This window comes from Sciurus vulgaris (assembly GCF_902686455.1).
Source record: "Sciurus vulgaris genome assembly, chromosome: 7".
Classification (NCBI taxonomy): Eukaryota; Metazoa; Chordata; class Mammalia; order Rodentia; family Sciuridae; genus Sciurus; species Sciurus vulgaris.
This window is the reverse complement of record NC_136467.1, coordinates 31,476,871-31,494,652: the sequence shown is the minus strand read 5'-3', so window position 1 is coordinate 31,494,652 and position 17,782 is coordinate 31,476,871. Positions and strand designations below refer to the sequence as shown.

At 42.8% G+C, this 17,782-nt stretch overlaps 1 protein-coding gene across 2 annotated transcripts; it reads right to left on the bottom strand.

Annotated features, from left to right (window-relative positions):
* Nucleotides 1-3,911: 3,911 nt before the first annotated feature.
* SGK1 (serum/glucocorticoid regulated kinase 1) lies at nt 3,912-10,262 on the bottom strand. Of its 2 annotated transcripts, none has more exons than XM_079147117.1 (12): nt 9,961-10,262; nt 8,904-8,979; nt 8,375-8,450; nt 7,862-7,966; nt 7,670-7,753; nt 7,418-7,549; nt 7,051-7,163; nt 6,608-6,731; nt 6,058-6,153; nt 5,692-5,847; nt 5,495-5,584; nt 3,912-4,949 (listed from the first exon to the last, which is right to left on the bottom strand). In XM_079147117.1, exons 1-12 carry the CDS (start codon nt 10,076-10,078, stop codon nt 4,782-4,784), a joined length of 1,338 nt encoding a protein of 445 aa, XP_079003243.1. In that variant the 5' UTR covers nt 10,079-10,262; the 3' UTR covers nt 3,912-4,781. The 2 variants fall into 2 exon arrangements, with proteins under 2 accessions (XP_079003243.1, XP_079003242.1); XM_079147116.1 differs by lacking the exon at nt 9,961-10,262 and adding an exon at nt 9,122-9,278.
* Nucleotides 10,263-17,782: the final 7,520 nt, after the last annotated feature.

Below are 17,782 nucleotides of genomic sequence, written 5' to 3'. Positions count from 1 at the left end.
AACGATTTCCAGCAGCATTTTAGGATATTTTCTCCTATAATCTAGGACAAAGGAGGAGGTATTGGGAAAGGCAAATGGGTGGGGAAGGAGGAAGCAGATTACCTTTCTCGGAATTCCAAGTGCTTCTAGCCCCGTTCAGGGATTACGGTGAAAAGATGAACACGACTGCATTTCTGCTTTCAAAGAGGCAAGTTAGGAGAGGCTGGCCCAAATTAGCACTTGCCCAAATGGAAAGCTGGTCAGGAAACCTGGGACTCTGGCACAGGCCTGTCGGAGGCCCTTCTTTGGCAAAAGTCATTTTCACTGTGCTCATGCAAGCTGTATCCACCATTACCACACTGCCAGCCCACACATGGAACGTCCTTTTGCCTCATTTTCAAGGTCCACTTGCTCCTGGACAGTCTGCCTGTATCCTCCCTGTCTCCCTAAACTTTTATTTATTTATTTGTTCTAAGCATCTTTTTCTTAAATGACCGGAGAATTTAGCCACTTTACTGGACCCCCAAATTGGGTCAGGTGTTCCTCCTTCATGGTCCCATAACTTCCTTTTTATTGAGGCATGTATTTTAATAGAATGTTTATTATTATATAACAAAAATAGAAAAAAATTATGTATCATAAGTGGATAACTTGATGAAATATCAAAAAATAAAACCTCCCACCAGCAGCACCCTAAAGATGTTTCCTTCTTGAACCCTGTCAGTAGCTCTTCAGTCCTCTCCAAGGGTAATCATGTCTTGATTCCAAATCCATTTATCTTTTTTGTCTGCTTGTAAATTTTATGTAAATCAAATCAAACAGTCTGGTTTCTGCTTGTGTGATTTCTTCCTTGTTATGTCTATTATGTATAGCAATTCTTCATTCCTTTTCATTGGATAGTAGTCTGTTATATGAAATCACACTAATGTATTCATTTTATTATTGGTGGATAATTATAATCTCAAATTGTTTCTGTTTTGGAGTTAACATGATAATATTGCTGTAAACATTATTATAATATATATGTGTATTTTGAGCTGTGGATCAAACCCCAGGCCTCTTGGTAGGCAAGTGCTGTAGGAGTGATACCTAGCTCCTGAAAATGTTTGATCGAATATATGTGCCCTTTTGGGGGATGGAATTAGCTGGGCATAAATTATGTGAGACCTAGAAGGCACCTTTGTAAAATCTGGTGCATTAACAAATGAATAGTCATAACAAGCACTCGTGTGTTTGCTTTTATAACCACTTGTCACCTTTTAGGCAAGATAAAGTAATGTTCTCTAGCATGGATGGGCGTTGGGCCCAGACTGCCATGATTTGACATCTGAACTCACCAACTTACAAGCTAGTAAATTACCTTTCTGAACCAGTTTCCCCACTTTTAATATCACTGGATTATTAGGAGGATTGAATAAATTGAGCATAAAATGCTGAGACCACTCACTTTCAAACATGTAGTAGGAACTCAGTGGGATTAGCTATTACTGTCCTTGTCCAATCCTTAAGGCCCACATCCCATGAAAGTCCCTAGAACTAGAATTGGTTAATAAGAATCTCAGGGCATCCCCAGCACCTGACCCACAGAGAGCCTCTGGGCTTTTGAAGTTCCCTTTATACAACATTCGCCATCTGTGTATATTGTGGACTGGTGTCGCGTCACTCCGAGGAGATTAGGGAAGACAGTGACTGACTTATTCTTCATGGAAGCAGTGGTTTTAGAGTCACATTTTAACTTACAGATATCTTAGCTGAGTGAGTTCCCTCTAATCCCTATTTGAGCAGACCTTCAGTTGGAGAGCCATGGAGAAGTTAGTTGTCTTGTCTTCAAGCATCACACTTAAATGGAGGCTGAATGGGGGCTGACCGAGCCTCTGGGAATATGCTTGCAGGCAAATGTCCCACTCCCTTAGATCAAAGATATCTCTGCATGTATGTTATTTGACCCCACAGTGCTTAGTAAATATTTGTCATTTGTCTATTGATCCCTGTTCTTTCTTGACTTCCCTGTTCTTGGCTTGTTCCCTTCCCACCCATTTGTGCTAGATCTAATCTCCCATTCGTGTGACAGTACTTGGGACTCGACTGGCATCTTCCGGTTCTAGAGAATGCATATCAGATCTTATGATTGACTATAAACCAATAAATTGGATCTCCACCTTTGCAAAATTAAAAAAATCATGATCTACAACTAGTCCCTGAGTTATCTGTAATTAGAGTGTGAATTCCTAGCCTGCAAGAACTGTGCTCAAATAAAAGTGTGATTTAAGCATTTTTATTCAAGGAGGAATTCATAACTTTTATTGATAATGAGAATGAAAGGGAAATATGCGAAGGATCTCGTCAGAGCTGGCATTAATCTTTACTAGGAAAATGCATGGTTTGGTATCTATTTTGCATGTGATTTGGTAGGGACTTTAATACGTAGCTAATACCTATAGAGTGGTATCTCCGCTATAGAGTCTGACTTGTGGTCTATCTACCATGAGCAGGAAGTCATTGACTTAACTTGATCCCATTCCTTTACTGGACTATGAGAAGGACTAAGAGATCTCCAAACACCTGTTCCATCCTTGGAAACCTTGGGTGTGGAGAGGAGAAAAGACGGGAAGGGAAGGTGAATATCAAGAGCCTTGAGAGGAAAAAGGCCACAGCTTTCCCTTGGGAAGGTCAGGTTAGAGGGTATGTAGTAGGCTAGAGTGTACTATAAGATTCACTGTCTGGAGACTCTCCATTTGCCAGATACTTGTGTGAAAGGTCTAGAAAAGTGAGAAAGTTCAAACAATCTGGACTTGAGATGATCTCCTAATATCCTGCCACCTTCCTTTTTCCCACAGTACAAATTCCAGCAGCATGAGTTCCAGGGGACAGCCCTGCAGGTCACACCTAGATGCTGCTGGACCCTGAAGTGCTGGATTCCTGGGGCTCATGACATTGATGTGCTCCTGCGGGGTCCCTCTTTCAAGACTGCCCTGAGTACTTTCAGAAACCCATACCCTTCCTTACTTTAGCATTTTTCATGGTTTTAATTCTAAATGAATCTATTGTTGCCTCTCTAGCAAACCAATATCCTAACCCTCATTAGGACATTCTTCTAAGTTTTCAAACTATTATTTTGATTTCCATTTCAAAAAACTGCTTCAAAAGTTTGCCATTTCCATCAGGCTCTGAAAGGACAGTGATCTGTACAATTTGCACACTGCCTTATCCCTAGCACTCAGAATAGAGCCTGGCTCCTGGGAGGCTTAAATATTTGTTAAAAGAATTACCTGTTACTTAAGTTAAATGTCAGGACAAACAGTCCAACTTCGGAGGACAGGCAATAAATATAGGGAACATTACTTCACAGCTGTCTTGCACGATGGGTAAATTGAAAAGGATTTGTTTGGATTTATGACTGACATCATAAAATACTTCTAGAAAGATATGGAATAGCCAGGTGTGGTGGCATACATCTGTAATCCCAGTGACTCAGGAGCTAGCTCCATGTTATAGTACACTGGGTTCGATTTCTAGTACCATACATGGACACACATGAAAAAGTTTTTTAAAAAATTTTTTAAAAATTTCTGTTGAGGATGGAACTCAAGGCTTTGTGCATATACTCCCAGCCTAGGGTGACCTTAGAGACTTGTTGATACTTGCCTGGATTCAGACACTACCTTTGAAAGTAAACTAGTAAGTTGGATATCATAGCAACGTTTTCATGGTTTTAAATTTTAAACGGATCCATTATTTCCCCTTCATAGAATTATGTAAAGTAACACACGACACAATTTTTGTAAATATTTTTCATGGTTTTATTGCAAACCAGAATTGGTTCATTGCACACAAAAAAAGTTGTGTGGTAGGAAGGAGGGATTGTACATATTATAACCATGTTAATTACAGTACATTAAAATGGTGGTTTACATTACAAATAAGCCTGTAAGTTTAAATATACTAGTGTTATAACCCAATGTACAGACCTTCTTTATACAATACATACAATTATCAGGAATGCCAAAAAAAAAAAAAAAAAACACATAAATAATGCCCATTTTACAGGTGACATTTTAAACAATGAAAACACCAACAGCTTCAACAACTGGGGCATTGGTCCATAAAAACCCTTTCTAAAAATAGAAATATTTGTAGCAGCAATGCTTTCTTTTAAGCATCTGGATGCAAGTCATTGCAAGACCATTTCAATAAATTTTAGTTATTAACAATATCTTACAAAAAAAACAGTCTACACATAAATTTATCTTCCAAATATGGAAGAAACAAACAATGTCCCACATTGTAGTGTCCTGCAAGTGTCACATTGATGCTTATAACAAAATCCATCTGTGATCAGGCATACCACACTCATACCATTGTTCACATAGTATATCCACAAGGAAAAATAAAGAACTGAAACACTCTGCGATAGGAAAAGCTTTGGAGCTAACACGATCTCAGCAGAAAAGGCACATTTCAGAATATTCATTATCACAGCCCAGACAGACCTACAGAAGATCCTTCTTAGCTCAGTGTCTTCCTCCTAACGAGACTATGGTATCTGTCTAGGGCGGACTCTAATGCTCATTTCAGAGATAGCACCACGTTGGAAGGAAGAATAAAAAGGAAAACCTCACGAGCTCACTGAGAGGAGGGTGTGCTCTTTGAAAAGCTTCCAGCAAAGTGTGCAACAGGATTGCCAAGCTTCCAGAGATGTGCAAATTCTCTTTTAAGATGTCCTGTCAGCTGGTAGCTTTGCCAAAAGGCTAACTAAAACATTTAAAACACATGAAATCCTTCAAAACCACCCCTAAGACTGTTCAGAGGAAAGAGTCCATGGGAGGTGCATATGAAAAGCCCAGGAAAGCCTCGGCAGCTTCCTTCACACTGGCTGTGATGAGGATGCTGTCAGGGGACCTGCCAATGGAGTTGGGGACAGGCTCTTCAGTAAACTCGGGATCGAAATGCCGCAGGTCACTGGGCCCACTCTGTTACAGGAAGAAAAAAAAACAAAACAAAACAACTCAGTCTCAGAATGTACAAGGCTTACTGGGCAGGGAAATGTTTAGGTTGGATATTGGAACTTAATGATTTAGGATGCTATACAGAAACTCCCATAATCCTCCACTTCAAGTACAAAACCTCAAAGGTCACAAATAGTTTAAATATGAGGCTAAAATATTATTTTTTATCTCTTGGTGCTTTGATAAATGTGTTTGAAAATTATGTGAGCTTTTTTGGAATAAAAACTTTACTTTTTCTCTGGGAAAATAATGGATCTATGGATAAAATATATGCCAATTTTCTTCTTTCATTTTGAAGATGGGGTCTTGCTATGTTATCCAGGTTAGACTCTTTAACTCCTGGGCTCTACTGATCTTCCTGCTGTGACCTCCTGAGTAACTGTGGCTACAGGTGCACCCCATTCTAGGTTCAATTTACTTCTTGAAGCCCTCCCACCCAACAAATCTAACTTAAAAGAAATGGCCTTTGGGTCTCAATGCACTTAGAGGAGAGACAGGGAGATACTCACCACATTTGGGTTAAAAGGAGGCGTGATCTTCTTATTAATGAGATCATCCCAGTTAATCAGGGAGAAGAAGACGTGATTCTTAATCTCCATCTGTTGAGAAGAAACCAAGATTAATTTAGCCAGGCAGAATTCAATAAAGGCAGTGAGGTCTAGAGTACCTCCCAGAAGGCCCAGGAGAACAGGAAAACATGACTCACAAAGTCGTCCTTGGCACCGAGCCTCTTAGTCCTGTCCTTCTGCAGCAGGCCCTCCAGGAGGTGTCTTGCAGAATTTGTAATATTTGGTTTCAACTGGAGGGGCTTGTTCAGAATGTTATCATACATCTCGGCTGTGTTTCGACTATAAAAAGGAGGCTGAAAGAAAAAGGGGGGGAATTATTTTCTATTGAATTGGAGGTTTTGTATAGTATACACAAAGAAAAAAGTTAACTGCAATATACTAAGCTGGACTTGAGATATTATAAAATGACCAATAGGGCTCTTATTAGCTTGGGATAAGCTTACTAGCAAGTGCAAATCACAGAAGCCAGGCCTGGATTTTGGCAAAAGTGATGTGCTACTCACCAGGCCATATAGCATCTCGTATAAAACAGCTCCCAGGCACCACCAATCCACTGTCCTGTCATAAGGCTGCTTATGAAGTACCTCGGGTGCAAGATACTGAAAGACAAACCAGGAAAACAGTTTAGAAACTGCTCTGAAACTAGGTGATCCCCAAACCAGGAGTGGACTTTGAAAAGGGTAAAGCACCCAGAGTCAACTTGGAGAATATACTTCTTTAGATTACTTCCTAATAAAATCTCTGTAGTTTTTGAGGCTGACTGCCCCCAAGGTTTACTGATATTTAGGAAGCAACTGGATATCCACAGGTATCTTCTTTGGGTATTGAGAGACTTTTTATGGTATGGAGCTTACAAACAAACAGCTAGTTTCAATTAAAGTAACAGAAGGCCCTGTAATTTCTCATGTTGCAGCAAAGAGTAAATGTATTTTACTTGCACTGGATTGTATTAAGAAATCTCTAGAGTTTACTCTTTGGGTTGTTAAAATAATTATTGCCTATCTCTCTCCTGGAAGGAGGGGGAAGAACAGGGACCAAATCAAGAGCTCCTACCTCGGGTGTGCCACAGAAGGTGGATGTCGTGCCATTGTGTTCAATGTTTTCCTTGCAGAGTCCAAAGTCAGTAAGGACAATGTGTCCCTGTGAATCTAGCAAAATATTCTCTGGTTTTAAGTCTCTGTTAAACAAAAAAAGGTGGTTGCAAAGGTTAATTTTACTTTACAAGAAATCCTCTGTAAAGATAACTGCTATGAAGCATTTAATTCATCACAGTTGTATAGTAAATAAAAAAGGAAATCCTTGTTCTGCTAATCTATTCTGGATCAGGTTGGCCAGTTCCCTAAGTGGCAAGGAGTCAAGATGGCTCACATGCTGAGGAATAGGATTTTAGGTGACCAAGTTGCACATAAACACAAGTTATTTTAAGGCTTCATCAAAGACTAGGGCTATGTCTCCTTTCTACCCAGGAAGGCAGCTTTATGGAATCATTGTCTCACCTATAAACGATGTTCAGAGAGTGCAGGTAACCCAAGGCACTGGCTATTTCAGCAGCATAGAAGCGAGCCCGTGGTTCTAGGAAGCAGCGCTCCCTCTGGAGATGGTAGAACAGCTGCAGGAGACAGAGGAACAAAGTAGGTCTGAGTTTCCAAAGCATTTACATAGTCCTGACATATAGAGCTAAAGAGGACAACTGCAGGACGTGACTCTAAATAATCTATTAATGATTTGAAACCTGGCAGGTTAAGGAGAGGCTTATTCTGTTAACTTTTCTCCCCTAAGTACCTTTGAAAAAATTTTTCTGGAACTTAAACCAAGCAAACCATGCAGGACCCCAAGGGCTAGCTTCCACTTCCCCAGGCTCACCTCTCCTCCATTAATGTAGTCTAGGACAAAGTACAGTTTGTCGGCAGTCTGGAAAGAGAAGTGAAGGCCCACCAGGAAAGGGTGTTTCACATTTTTCAGTAGAACATTCCGCTCCGACATAATATGCTTCTCCTATGAAAAGGATGATTAAGATTCAGTGACAATAACTCAACTTGGCACCAAAATTTCAAGGTAAGGAATATTCAGTTAAGTGTCCAACTCTAGCCCCAACCCACCAGGTGCATCTCATACCTCCTTCTTTTTCAGGATTGCTTTCTTCTGCAAAACTTTGACTGCATAAAATGCTTCTTCTGCTTTGTGTCTTGCTAGAAGAACCTGAAATTGCAATAGAAAAAATTCATTTTTTAAAATTCTCATTCACAGAAAAAGTAAAATGAACACATGAAAGAGTATACTATAGAAAGTCTCTGGATATGAAATTACCTTTCCAAAACTGCCCTTCCCAATTACTTTCAAGAAGTGAAAGTCAGATGGTTTAGCATGAGGATTGGATGATGGACCAAGGTTGATTTGCTGAGAAGGACTTGGCTAGAAAACAAAACATTCTCCCTTAATATCAATGCTTCAGAGGAAGATGTCTATAATAAAGTACAGGCAATGAAAAAGGTGTTACAGCTACAAATGACCAAGAAAAGTAACTAAACACCTATAAACACATTCAAAATGACTTCCTGAAAGTCCAAGTCATCATTTCAGATGAGTATGGAAACTGTACAATCATGCTGCCATACATAAACAGATAATTTTTTTATGAAATAAGTCTTTAGCAGTGCTCCACTATATCAATACTTAAATATCTATGTCACTTATGTTATGAATTAATGAGGCATTCTTGCCTTGGGGCCAATTTCTAGAAATGATATTTTAATCCAGATATAGGAATAGATTAGTTTATAATTTCCCTATGCAAAAGCATCACAAATCGAGAGTACTTACTGGAGGAGAAGGGTTGGCATTCATAAGCTCGGGCTCCTGAGGTTGGGAGATTTTCAAAATGGACTGAACTTCAGGGCTGCATTGAATAAAGGAACAATTTAGAAACTCCTAACTCACCGCTAGAGGGCACACCGGCATAAACAGTGAACTTGGGATTCAAAGGTTCCCTGAGAACTCAGTAATTTAAGTTGAAAACATTCAAATAAACTACTTAAAGAAAACAACAGCTCAAGAAAATGATAACTAAAAAAAAAGGGGGGGAGGAGAAAATGATAATTCAGTTAAATACAGAAATTAGGCTTGTTAGTGGAGATAAATAAGACTTTTAGAAAAAAATTATTTTTCCAGGACAAGCTCAATCTTCTAATTAATTTTAATGTTTACGACGTTTCAAATAAATGAGAACGTAAGGAGACTTCCCTGAGGTAAGTCTTCTGCCTCCCCATGAACAAAGTGATGTAAGTCTCCACTGCTGGTAAACTCAAACTATCCTATTTATTTGTATCGCCTCCAATTTCCCCGAACTTACTGTTTGCACGCATAGGAGTTATTGGCAATCTTCTGAATAAAGTCGTTCAGGCCCATTCTCCTCTGTTTCATGAAAGCTGTGGATTAAAAGAGGAGAAAGAAACTTTTAGACCGTTTCCTAACGTCTGACGCCACACATACCATTCCGATCCCGGACCTTCAAAACATTTCCCCCTCGCGTATCCGAGGGTAGAAGTCCAGTCTTTCTCCTACACTCACCGATGAGAATCGCTACCATTCCCCTCATTCTGGAGTAAGTGAGGGTGCCTCTAGCAGCCTCGGCTTTCACCGTCATCGCCACCAAGAGAACACAGGCAACCTTTGCTGACGGGAGACCGGCTTGGCCAACACTGCGCTCGCTCGGCTCTGGCGGCTTTATAAATACTGCGCCTCCGGAGGCGGGGCCTGAGCCACAATGAGGAAGGAGCGCTGGGAGGCGGAGCGCTGGGAGGCGGAGCGCTGGGAGGCCCCGCCCCGCCCCCGCCGCCCCGCGGTTAGCCCCCGGCGTTGCAGCTGGTGGCGGGCGGTAGGGTCCCCTACGAGCGGCCGCGCTCCGGGCGGGGGCGAGGAGCACCCCGTGCGGGGCGGGCCGGGCGCGGGGCGGTTATCAGCCTTCCCGTCCGGAGAGGACAGCGTCGGCGGAGGGGGCGGGGAGGGCTGGAGAGCCCGGGGTAATTTTCCATTTTTCACATTTATTGCACGAGGCAAGGAAATAAGGATAGCGGCGCGGTAACCGGGGTGGCTTCGGACCCGATCGCACCCTCCCTGCTGCTTCACCCTCTCGGCCATAACCCCCGGCCCAGGCGCCGACCTCTTCTAGCATCCCCACCGCGGCCTCCCGGTCCTGCCTCCAGCGCGCGACCCGCCCAGAGTTACTTCTCGAGTGCAGGCGGCTCAGCGCGCGCGGATCTGCGCGGGCAGAGTGGGGCCCGGGCTCCCAGCGCGGTCCTCCGGGCTCCCACCGCCCCGTGACCCGGACCTCCACCCCCAAGCCCCTCTCTGAAGCCCGCGAACCGAGCAGGAGCCGAGTCCCCAGCGGAACGGGCGGTGGCGCTTACCCAGTCCGCTCAGCAGGAAAGATTCGCTCCTTTTCTGCGCCTCGGCCCTCTTTTTGTGGCGGGGCCGGAGCAGCGACTCCAGCCGGGCCCTGGCCAGCGCGCCCTGCATCTCCCCCATGGGCAGCGGACGGCGGGGCGCAGCGAGCGAGAGCGACCGGCGAATACTGACGTTTCCTTGAAGGAGCCGCCGTGACTCAGGCCGGGCAAGATTTCCTGCCCCAAGTCCCAAAACAAACAAATGGCCCTTGTGCACGGCCGAGTCGCTTCCGAAAACGCCTTTTTTGTGCTTTTGGCCAAAACCAAGCAAGGCTGAAAAATCCCAGAACTTGGAAGAGGAGGAAGGAAGGAAAGAAAGAGGGAAAGGAGGGGGGGGGGGGCAGGAATGTGTAGGGGAGGGGGCGGAAATGAAGTCTCTGCACTAAAGGGGAAAAAAGTACAAACTGCATTTCACTTTTTTTTTTTTTTTCCCTAAAGTAATCTCTGAGAACATTCTGTCCGATCCTCACGTATTTTTTTCCCTTACATTTTTAATCCCCCCCATGCCAAGAACACGTGAGAAGGTGGCGAGTGAGGAGAGCGATGGCTTCGCTTGGAGCCGACCTGGGGTGACCCTGGTATCTTGGATTCCTACTGAGGCCTGCTCCTCTCCCGCTCTCCCACCTGAAGGTCACACTGTATTGCTTTTAACTCCCTTTGTCCTCACATTCCCTACTCCTCCTTTGGTTTATCTCGGTGGTGACCCGAGTCGTTTGCCACTTTGCTTTTTCTCACAAGTTCCCATATAAATTAAGATCACTAACTCCTAGAAGATGAACCGTGAGACTCCGCTCCCGAAGCAAAGAAGGGAGGGAAGCTGGAGGCGTCGGCCCCAGCTCGGCAGGGCACTGAGGCCAGTGCCTTCCAGTAACCTCGCAGTTGGGAGATGCAGTCTGACCGCTGGCGCGGGAACGCGCGCCAGCGCTGGCTGGGAAGCTGTACGCACCGCGACTGGACCAGGGGCAGAGAAGACGGCTACATATTACCAATATTCGCTGCGCCGGTACCTGGCGCTTGCTGGTGCTGTCTGCGGTTATTGCCCTAAAGTGACCTCTTGCTGCCAAGGGCTCTGCCATTTTAGAGCTGACACACTCCAAAATACCAGCTGTCAAACCAGGAATAGCATGCGAAGCGCTTTTTCCTTGGTCTTGGAGAGGGGTTTGTTTTGCAGACACGGCCTCCCTATTTGCCCTAATATGATCTTTAGTCTCAACCCTTTTGGTTTGCTCAGTTGGGACAGCCAGAAACTGAGAGAAGGAGACTAGCATTCTCTGCCAGAGACTGGTTGGCAAATTTTGCTCAGTGCCCACTTTTAAATAAAAGCATTTAGTATTGTCTGAAATTGATCCTCCAACCTAAAGCAAGGTGTATTCAATTCCAAATCAGGGTAATGGATCCAAGACTGCTTCCCCATGCATGGATTCTTCAGAGCATGACTTTGTAATTGGCAGCACCCCTCATCCCTTGTCCCACCATCCAAGTAGTCTCACCCAACCCAGCCTGGTCTAGACCCACCTGGTTCCTACCCGTCTAGAGCAAAATTTCCTGAGACTACCCAGAAACACTAACCTTCACAAAGTTATTTGCCTATTTGAAACTTCAAAAAGAAACCTTCCATCAGAGACCCTCCCCGACACCCTGCCTCATGTACTTTCCTTATGCCAAGTAAGCCCAAATCCTGTAAGCATCTATTTTACCCACCCGATTCAAGTTACAGTACGCAAAGAACAAACCTTTCCAAGGGGACTTAATGACGTCCTCTTTCATTCTTCGAGTTGCCCAGAATGTGAAGGCTAGGGATTATTTTCTGGAGGCTACAGGAGAAGCCAGTTGTGACTGCAGTAGCCTCCCAGCTATGTGCCTGTGATAAGACTGGAAGCTCTGAGATGACAAGGGAGCACCAGCCAGAGGCAGCTGTCCTGTTGTTATGAACCCCATTTTATATAAAGGGAATTTACATACAGGAAGGGAGCAAGCTGCAAAGTTCAACACTGGGCTGTTTATTCCCACCCCCCCTTGCAACACCATACAGAAAATTACAGTCATCAGCTTCCTAGGTTTATTACACCCCCAGCAAGACATACAAGAAATGAACTTAACTGATTATCATCAGAAATCAGTCCAGAAAAATTCAAAACACATGCACAGGGTTCATTTTCTCAAAGAAGCTCTGCAGCATGCATTCCACGATGGATGTGGAATTCAAGTTAGAGGACTCTAAATGGAGTAGAGAAGAGGCACAACCATATATTTGTGGTTGGAAAAGAAAAGGAACAGTCTGATGTGCTCCTTCCTCCCCCTACCCTAATGTTCAGCTCTTGGAGACGGATGGTCTGCTAAACTTATCATTTAGCAGAGAGAATCAAGTTGTTGAGACTGGATTTTCTTCCAACCGGATACCTGATGGGTGGAGCAGGCGCCCCCTGTTCTGTCCCAGCAACCTAGTAAGACTTCCGAACAGGAAGGTGACACACGGCGGTGAAGGGGAGGGGAGGCGGGAGAACTGTATGTGACGCGCCCGTTAACACTGCACAGGCTTTAGGTTGCCCTGTGGCTGCTATTCTGTCGCTTGATCTGTTCTTCCTTCCTGTCGCCAGCCTCTTTCTTTGGTCCAGATAGTCCTCCTACCGGGAGGGATCTGGCCCCTTCCCTGTTCCTCCCTGGTGGCAAAATTGCTGGAGTTGCCTTACTCTGCTGATTAATGCAACCTAGAGGGCGATCGAGTTCTCTGGGAGAACCACTTCAGAATCCACGAATCCCCCCATTTCTCTCCGGATGTTTAATCAGTCCCAGAAAGTTTCTCCACAACCTCTTGTGCAGTCATAGAAAATACAGATGGTTTGATTGGAGATCTGCTAATTATCTCCCCACTCCCCCAAACCAATCATATCACATTTATGCCTCAGTGCAGGGAAACCTGCAATCAAAACTCTAAAGGAAATGATGCACCAAGATATAAACTTTGCACTGAAAAGAAACATTTTCCAGGGCATACGTATTTTAATACTTCAGAAAATTGTTTTGTTGCTCTTCTCCATTATTTCTCCTTAATGATAGACTATAAAAGCTTTGCTAAAATGACTTTTTTCCATTTAATTGAATGGTCCGAGGAAATACACTGAAATATATTATTATAAAGATTCAGCTATAACTGTTAGTCTTGATTGTTCATTGATAATAGGGTAATAGCATTGTTTTTTATTGCTCAAAGTGCCACAAATTCTGGAACAATCCTGTGCGCAGTGTAGGCTCCCAATTTATTTTTCATTGGGCGAGGTATACAGAAACTTTTCCCTGAAGCATCCTCAAAGAAACTACATAGAAATACCAGAAAACATAATTATTACTCTAGAGAACAACTGAATGGATCAGGTTTTGTTGAGGCTGTCACTAAATGCATGTGTTTTTAAATAGTATTCATTGAACAGAAAATGATGATGACAAATGGGTTTATTCATGACAGCTATTATGGACAAGTAACCAGCAATGCTGGTTATTTAAATGTCTATTTATAAAACACAGGTTCTATAGAGATTATTACCTTCCCTATTCATAACTGTCAAAATTGACATGCATGAAGTAGAATGCAATATAGTAAGATAACTAAGAGAAGACTTTTTCTTCTTTTTCTTTGGCACTGGGGATTGAACACTGAGCTACATCCCCCAGTGCTCCTTTTTGTTGTTGTTGTTGTTTTTTGTTTTTTTGGTTTTTTTTTTGACACTGGGGATGGAGACCAGCGGCACTCTACCATGGAGCTACATCCCCAGTCCTTTTAAATTATTATTTTCACAAAGTTGCTGAGGGTCTCAGCTAAGTTGCTGAGCTCTTGGCATGGAAGAATGATAGATAACATGCAGCAGTGGGTCTATGACAGGCTGAAAACCCACTTTCCCTCCATCTTTGGAATGTTGCCACTGTCTGATTTAGCACAATCTGTTGAAAGACAAACATTTTTGAAAAGCCCATCAACTCGTATACAATATGAAGGGAAAGGAATTGTACATTTTTCACAGTTTTGTATTTGATTGTTAGGATTTCTCTGGAAAATGATGTCTGGGAACATTCTACAGGATTATGAAAAAATGCTACAATAGTCTGGATAGAAGAGAAAGATGGAAAAAATTTATCAAAATTTAATACTATCTGTGAATTTTTTCTCCTTCCTTCCTTCCTTCCTTCCTTCCTTCCTTCCTTCCTTCCTTCCTTCCTTCCTTCCTTCCTTCCTTCCTTTCTCTCTCTCTCTCTCTCCTTCTCTCTCTCTCTCTCTCTCTCTCTCTCTCTCTCTCTCTCTCTCTCTCTCTCCCTTTCTCTCTCTCTTTTTATTTTTTTAATTTTGTGACTGGGTCTCACTAAGTAGCTGAGACCAATTGAGGATCCTCCCACCTCAGTTTCCCAAGTAGCTTGGGAATATAGGAATTAGCTACTGCACTCAGACTATAAGTGACTTTCTAGGCTTAAAAGGACTATGGTCTTACTAAAAGCCTTGTATACTACAGATACAGCTTTTAAAAGGCCATTTGTCAACTCAAAGAAATTAATTTGTCATGATAAAAACGTCAAGCACTGTGTCAAGGGGCAGGTCAGAGAGTGCTGGTGTTAGCAGCCTCCCCATTTTCTCTGGCCCGCTCTGCCTCCTGTCCCTTTCCCAGGTTCAGGGTGCATCCGCTTCCCTACAAGCCCTGCAATCTAGCCTCAGAAGTCAGGCAGCACAGGACTTGGAATTTCTTCACAGACTGAACCCTTCTTGAAACACCCATATTGAAGTCAGAACCAGCAATGGAGTATAAAGGACTCTCTTTCACTTCTAGTTTATTTACTAAGTGCCAGGAGTAAATAAGCCATCTGGATTCTTGGTGGACATCTTTTGTCAAGCTAAAGTGAAACCTGAAAGCTTTAATTTGCTCAGTGTAAGCATCTCCTCTAAGTCTCTCCCGTTTCTGACCCTATAATCAGTCTAGGAAGAAGTAACCAAAGTTCAGGCCACTCTTAAGGACTGTTTCCTGTAAACTCTGTCTACAAATTGTAGTAACAGAAGAAGATACAAGTAATAGTAACTAGCAACGGAAAAACCAGTGACTGGGATGGCTAGCTGGCTGATTGACACCATTTTTAATAGACATGAGCTTAGTGAATGTAAACTCCATACCTTTTTATGTCAACTGCCGCAAACCCAGGAGTGTCAATGTCATGATAATGGAGGGGATCCTTACTATCCACTTTACTTAGCTGTAACTGTGGCCTGCTTCTTCCAAGAATTAGACAGGGCACTCTGTGAATTTTAACCTTACCATCTGTATGGTGGAGACACTATTACTGCCCTCACATAAATTTTGAGAAATAATGGAAATAAAGAACTTGGTCTCTTTTAAGTTGGAAAATTATGTGTCTGTATTGGTCTCCTTCACCATACACAAGTTGCAACTACAAACAGAACACCTCATACAATAGAAAGGGTTCCAACAAGTTGAAATAATTCATGAGTTTGCTGTGATTAAAGGCCACTTAATCTGCTAGGTCCAAAATAGGAATTCCATGAAAAAGGACCTGAAAGGTTATATACTTTGTTCTTCAAAGTTGCCCCTTAGCCTCTGTCTCCACCCTTGAATGGGTTCTATATGGATATTGCTAATAAGTGAATGAGGACACATAATGGGGGGAGGGGAGGGGTTAGTGTTAGGGTTAGAGTTAGGGTTAGGGAGGGGGCAAGAATGGAGGAAGGAAGGGTAAGGACTGTATAGAGGGAAAGAGGGGTGGGAGGGGTGGGGGGAAGGGAAAAAATAACAGAATGAATCAAACAACATTGCCCTATGTAAATTTATGATTTTTAATTAAAATAAATAAATGAAAGAAAAAAAAAAGAATACAAGCAACAATAGGTGTTGGAGAGGATGTGGGGAAAAAGGTACACTCATACATTGCTGGTGGGGCTGCAGATTAGTGCAGCCACTCTGGAAAGCAGTGTGGAGATTCCTCAGAAAGCTTGGAATGGACCCACCATTTGACCCAGCTATCCCACTCCTCGGCCTATACCCAAAGGACTTAAAATCAGCATACTACAGAGATACAGCCACATCAATGTTCATAGTGGCTCAATCCACAATAGCCAGACTATGGAACCAACCTAGATGCCCTTCAATTGATGAATGGATAAATAAACTGTGGTATATATATATATATATATATATATATACAATGGAATATTACTCAGCCATAAAGAATAATAAAATTATGGCATTTGCAGGCAAATGCATGAAACTAGAGAATATCATGCTAAGTGAGATAAGCCAATCTAAAAAATCCAAAAGACGAATGATCTCACTGATAAGCAGATGATGACACGTAATGGGGGGTGGAAGGGGGGCAAGAATGGAGGAAGGAGGGATTGTATAGAGGGGAAAAGAGAGGTGGGAGGGGTGGGGGTAAGGGAAAAAATAACGGAATGAATCAAACATCATTACTCTATGTAAATGTATGAATATGCAAATGGTATGCCTTTACGCTATGTACAAATAGAGAAACAACATGTATCCCATTTGTTTACAATAAAAAAAAAGAACTAAATGTCATGATAACCAACTAAATACTTATTTACCAAGTGTTTGAAGTAAGACCTGCAGTTCTGAGTGAAAAAGCCAAAAGCTAACTCTAAGAGGTTTTTAATTGTTCAGGGTAGATAGGAAACAATAGAAGGCAAAAGTCAACCCGTTGAGTGGGAGGAGTCTGAAAGAAGGTCAAAGAAGACCAGTTGAGCCTAAGAAGCTTTTCTAGGTCATCGGCTTATCTTCCAGGAAAGAGAAGAGGAGGAAGCTCCCACTGATCCTGTTATTTTTAATCTTTCAGAGCTCTGTGGAGCATGTCTTTTGTGGCTGACACTGCCAAGCCCTGGGTTTATCAAGGATGCTCATAACTGGTGGCATGCGGCACACAAGAAGGGCGACAGTCTGTATTTTGTTAAAATGAACAGTGCATCCCCCACACAAAAAAAGGTAAGATAGCAGAGATTACTCTTTTCCCTAAGGCCTACCTATACCTCAGTGTCATAAAAATAAAATCTTAGGCATGCCTGACCATTTAGAATATCTACTTTTTCAAGTGAGGAATGAGCTGAAAGTTCTGCAGCCCATGTATCACATGATTCTGTGATATGAGGGAAAAAAAGAAATGCAAAAGAAACTTCTGGAGGCCCAGAACCATCTCACAGGGCTTCCGGGATAATCCCCAGATTCAGCTAATCCTTTAGAACATGTGCCTTCTACACCCACCCACCTGCCTGCCAGACTGTCACCGCAACCTTTAGGTGGAAAACTTAATGTTCTTAACTATTACATCTCTGGCCCCTCTCTGCGCCCTGGGTTTCCTTGAAGACTGAACAGCACAATTCATATTTTCACTGACTACTGTTCTCCAGTCACCTCCCTGCTGGCCTCTCCACCCTCTTCTCCTGTCCTCCTGCTTTCTATCCAGGCTCCTCTCATCTCTGTTCCTTTTGCAGCTCATTATTTGCAACATTCTTGGCAACCCTATGAAAATTGGACACTGCCCCAGTTCATCAAGCAAAAGTTCAAAGATAAATTACAATGTTGCTCTCTTATTCTTCACAACTTAAATACAGTAAGTAAAAGTATGAAAGACATTGTCTTAGCATCAGGCAGAATTTTGTTTTTCACACAGCTCCACCACCACAGGGCAGTGGGAAATTGCTAAACTCCCAGGACACCTGGATATGACACATTAGTTCTTATGATGACCAGAAAGCCCTGAGAGAAGGTGGCTTCTTCACACT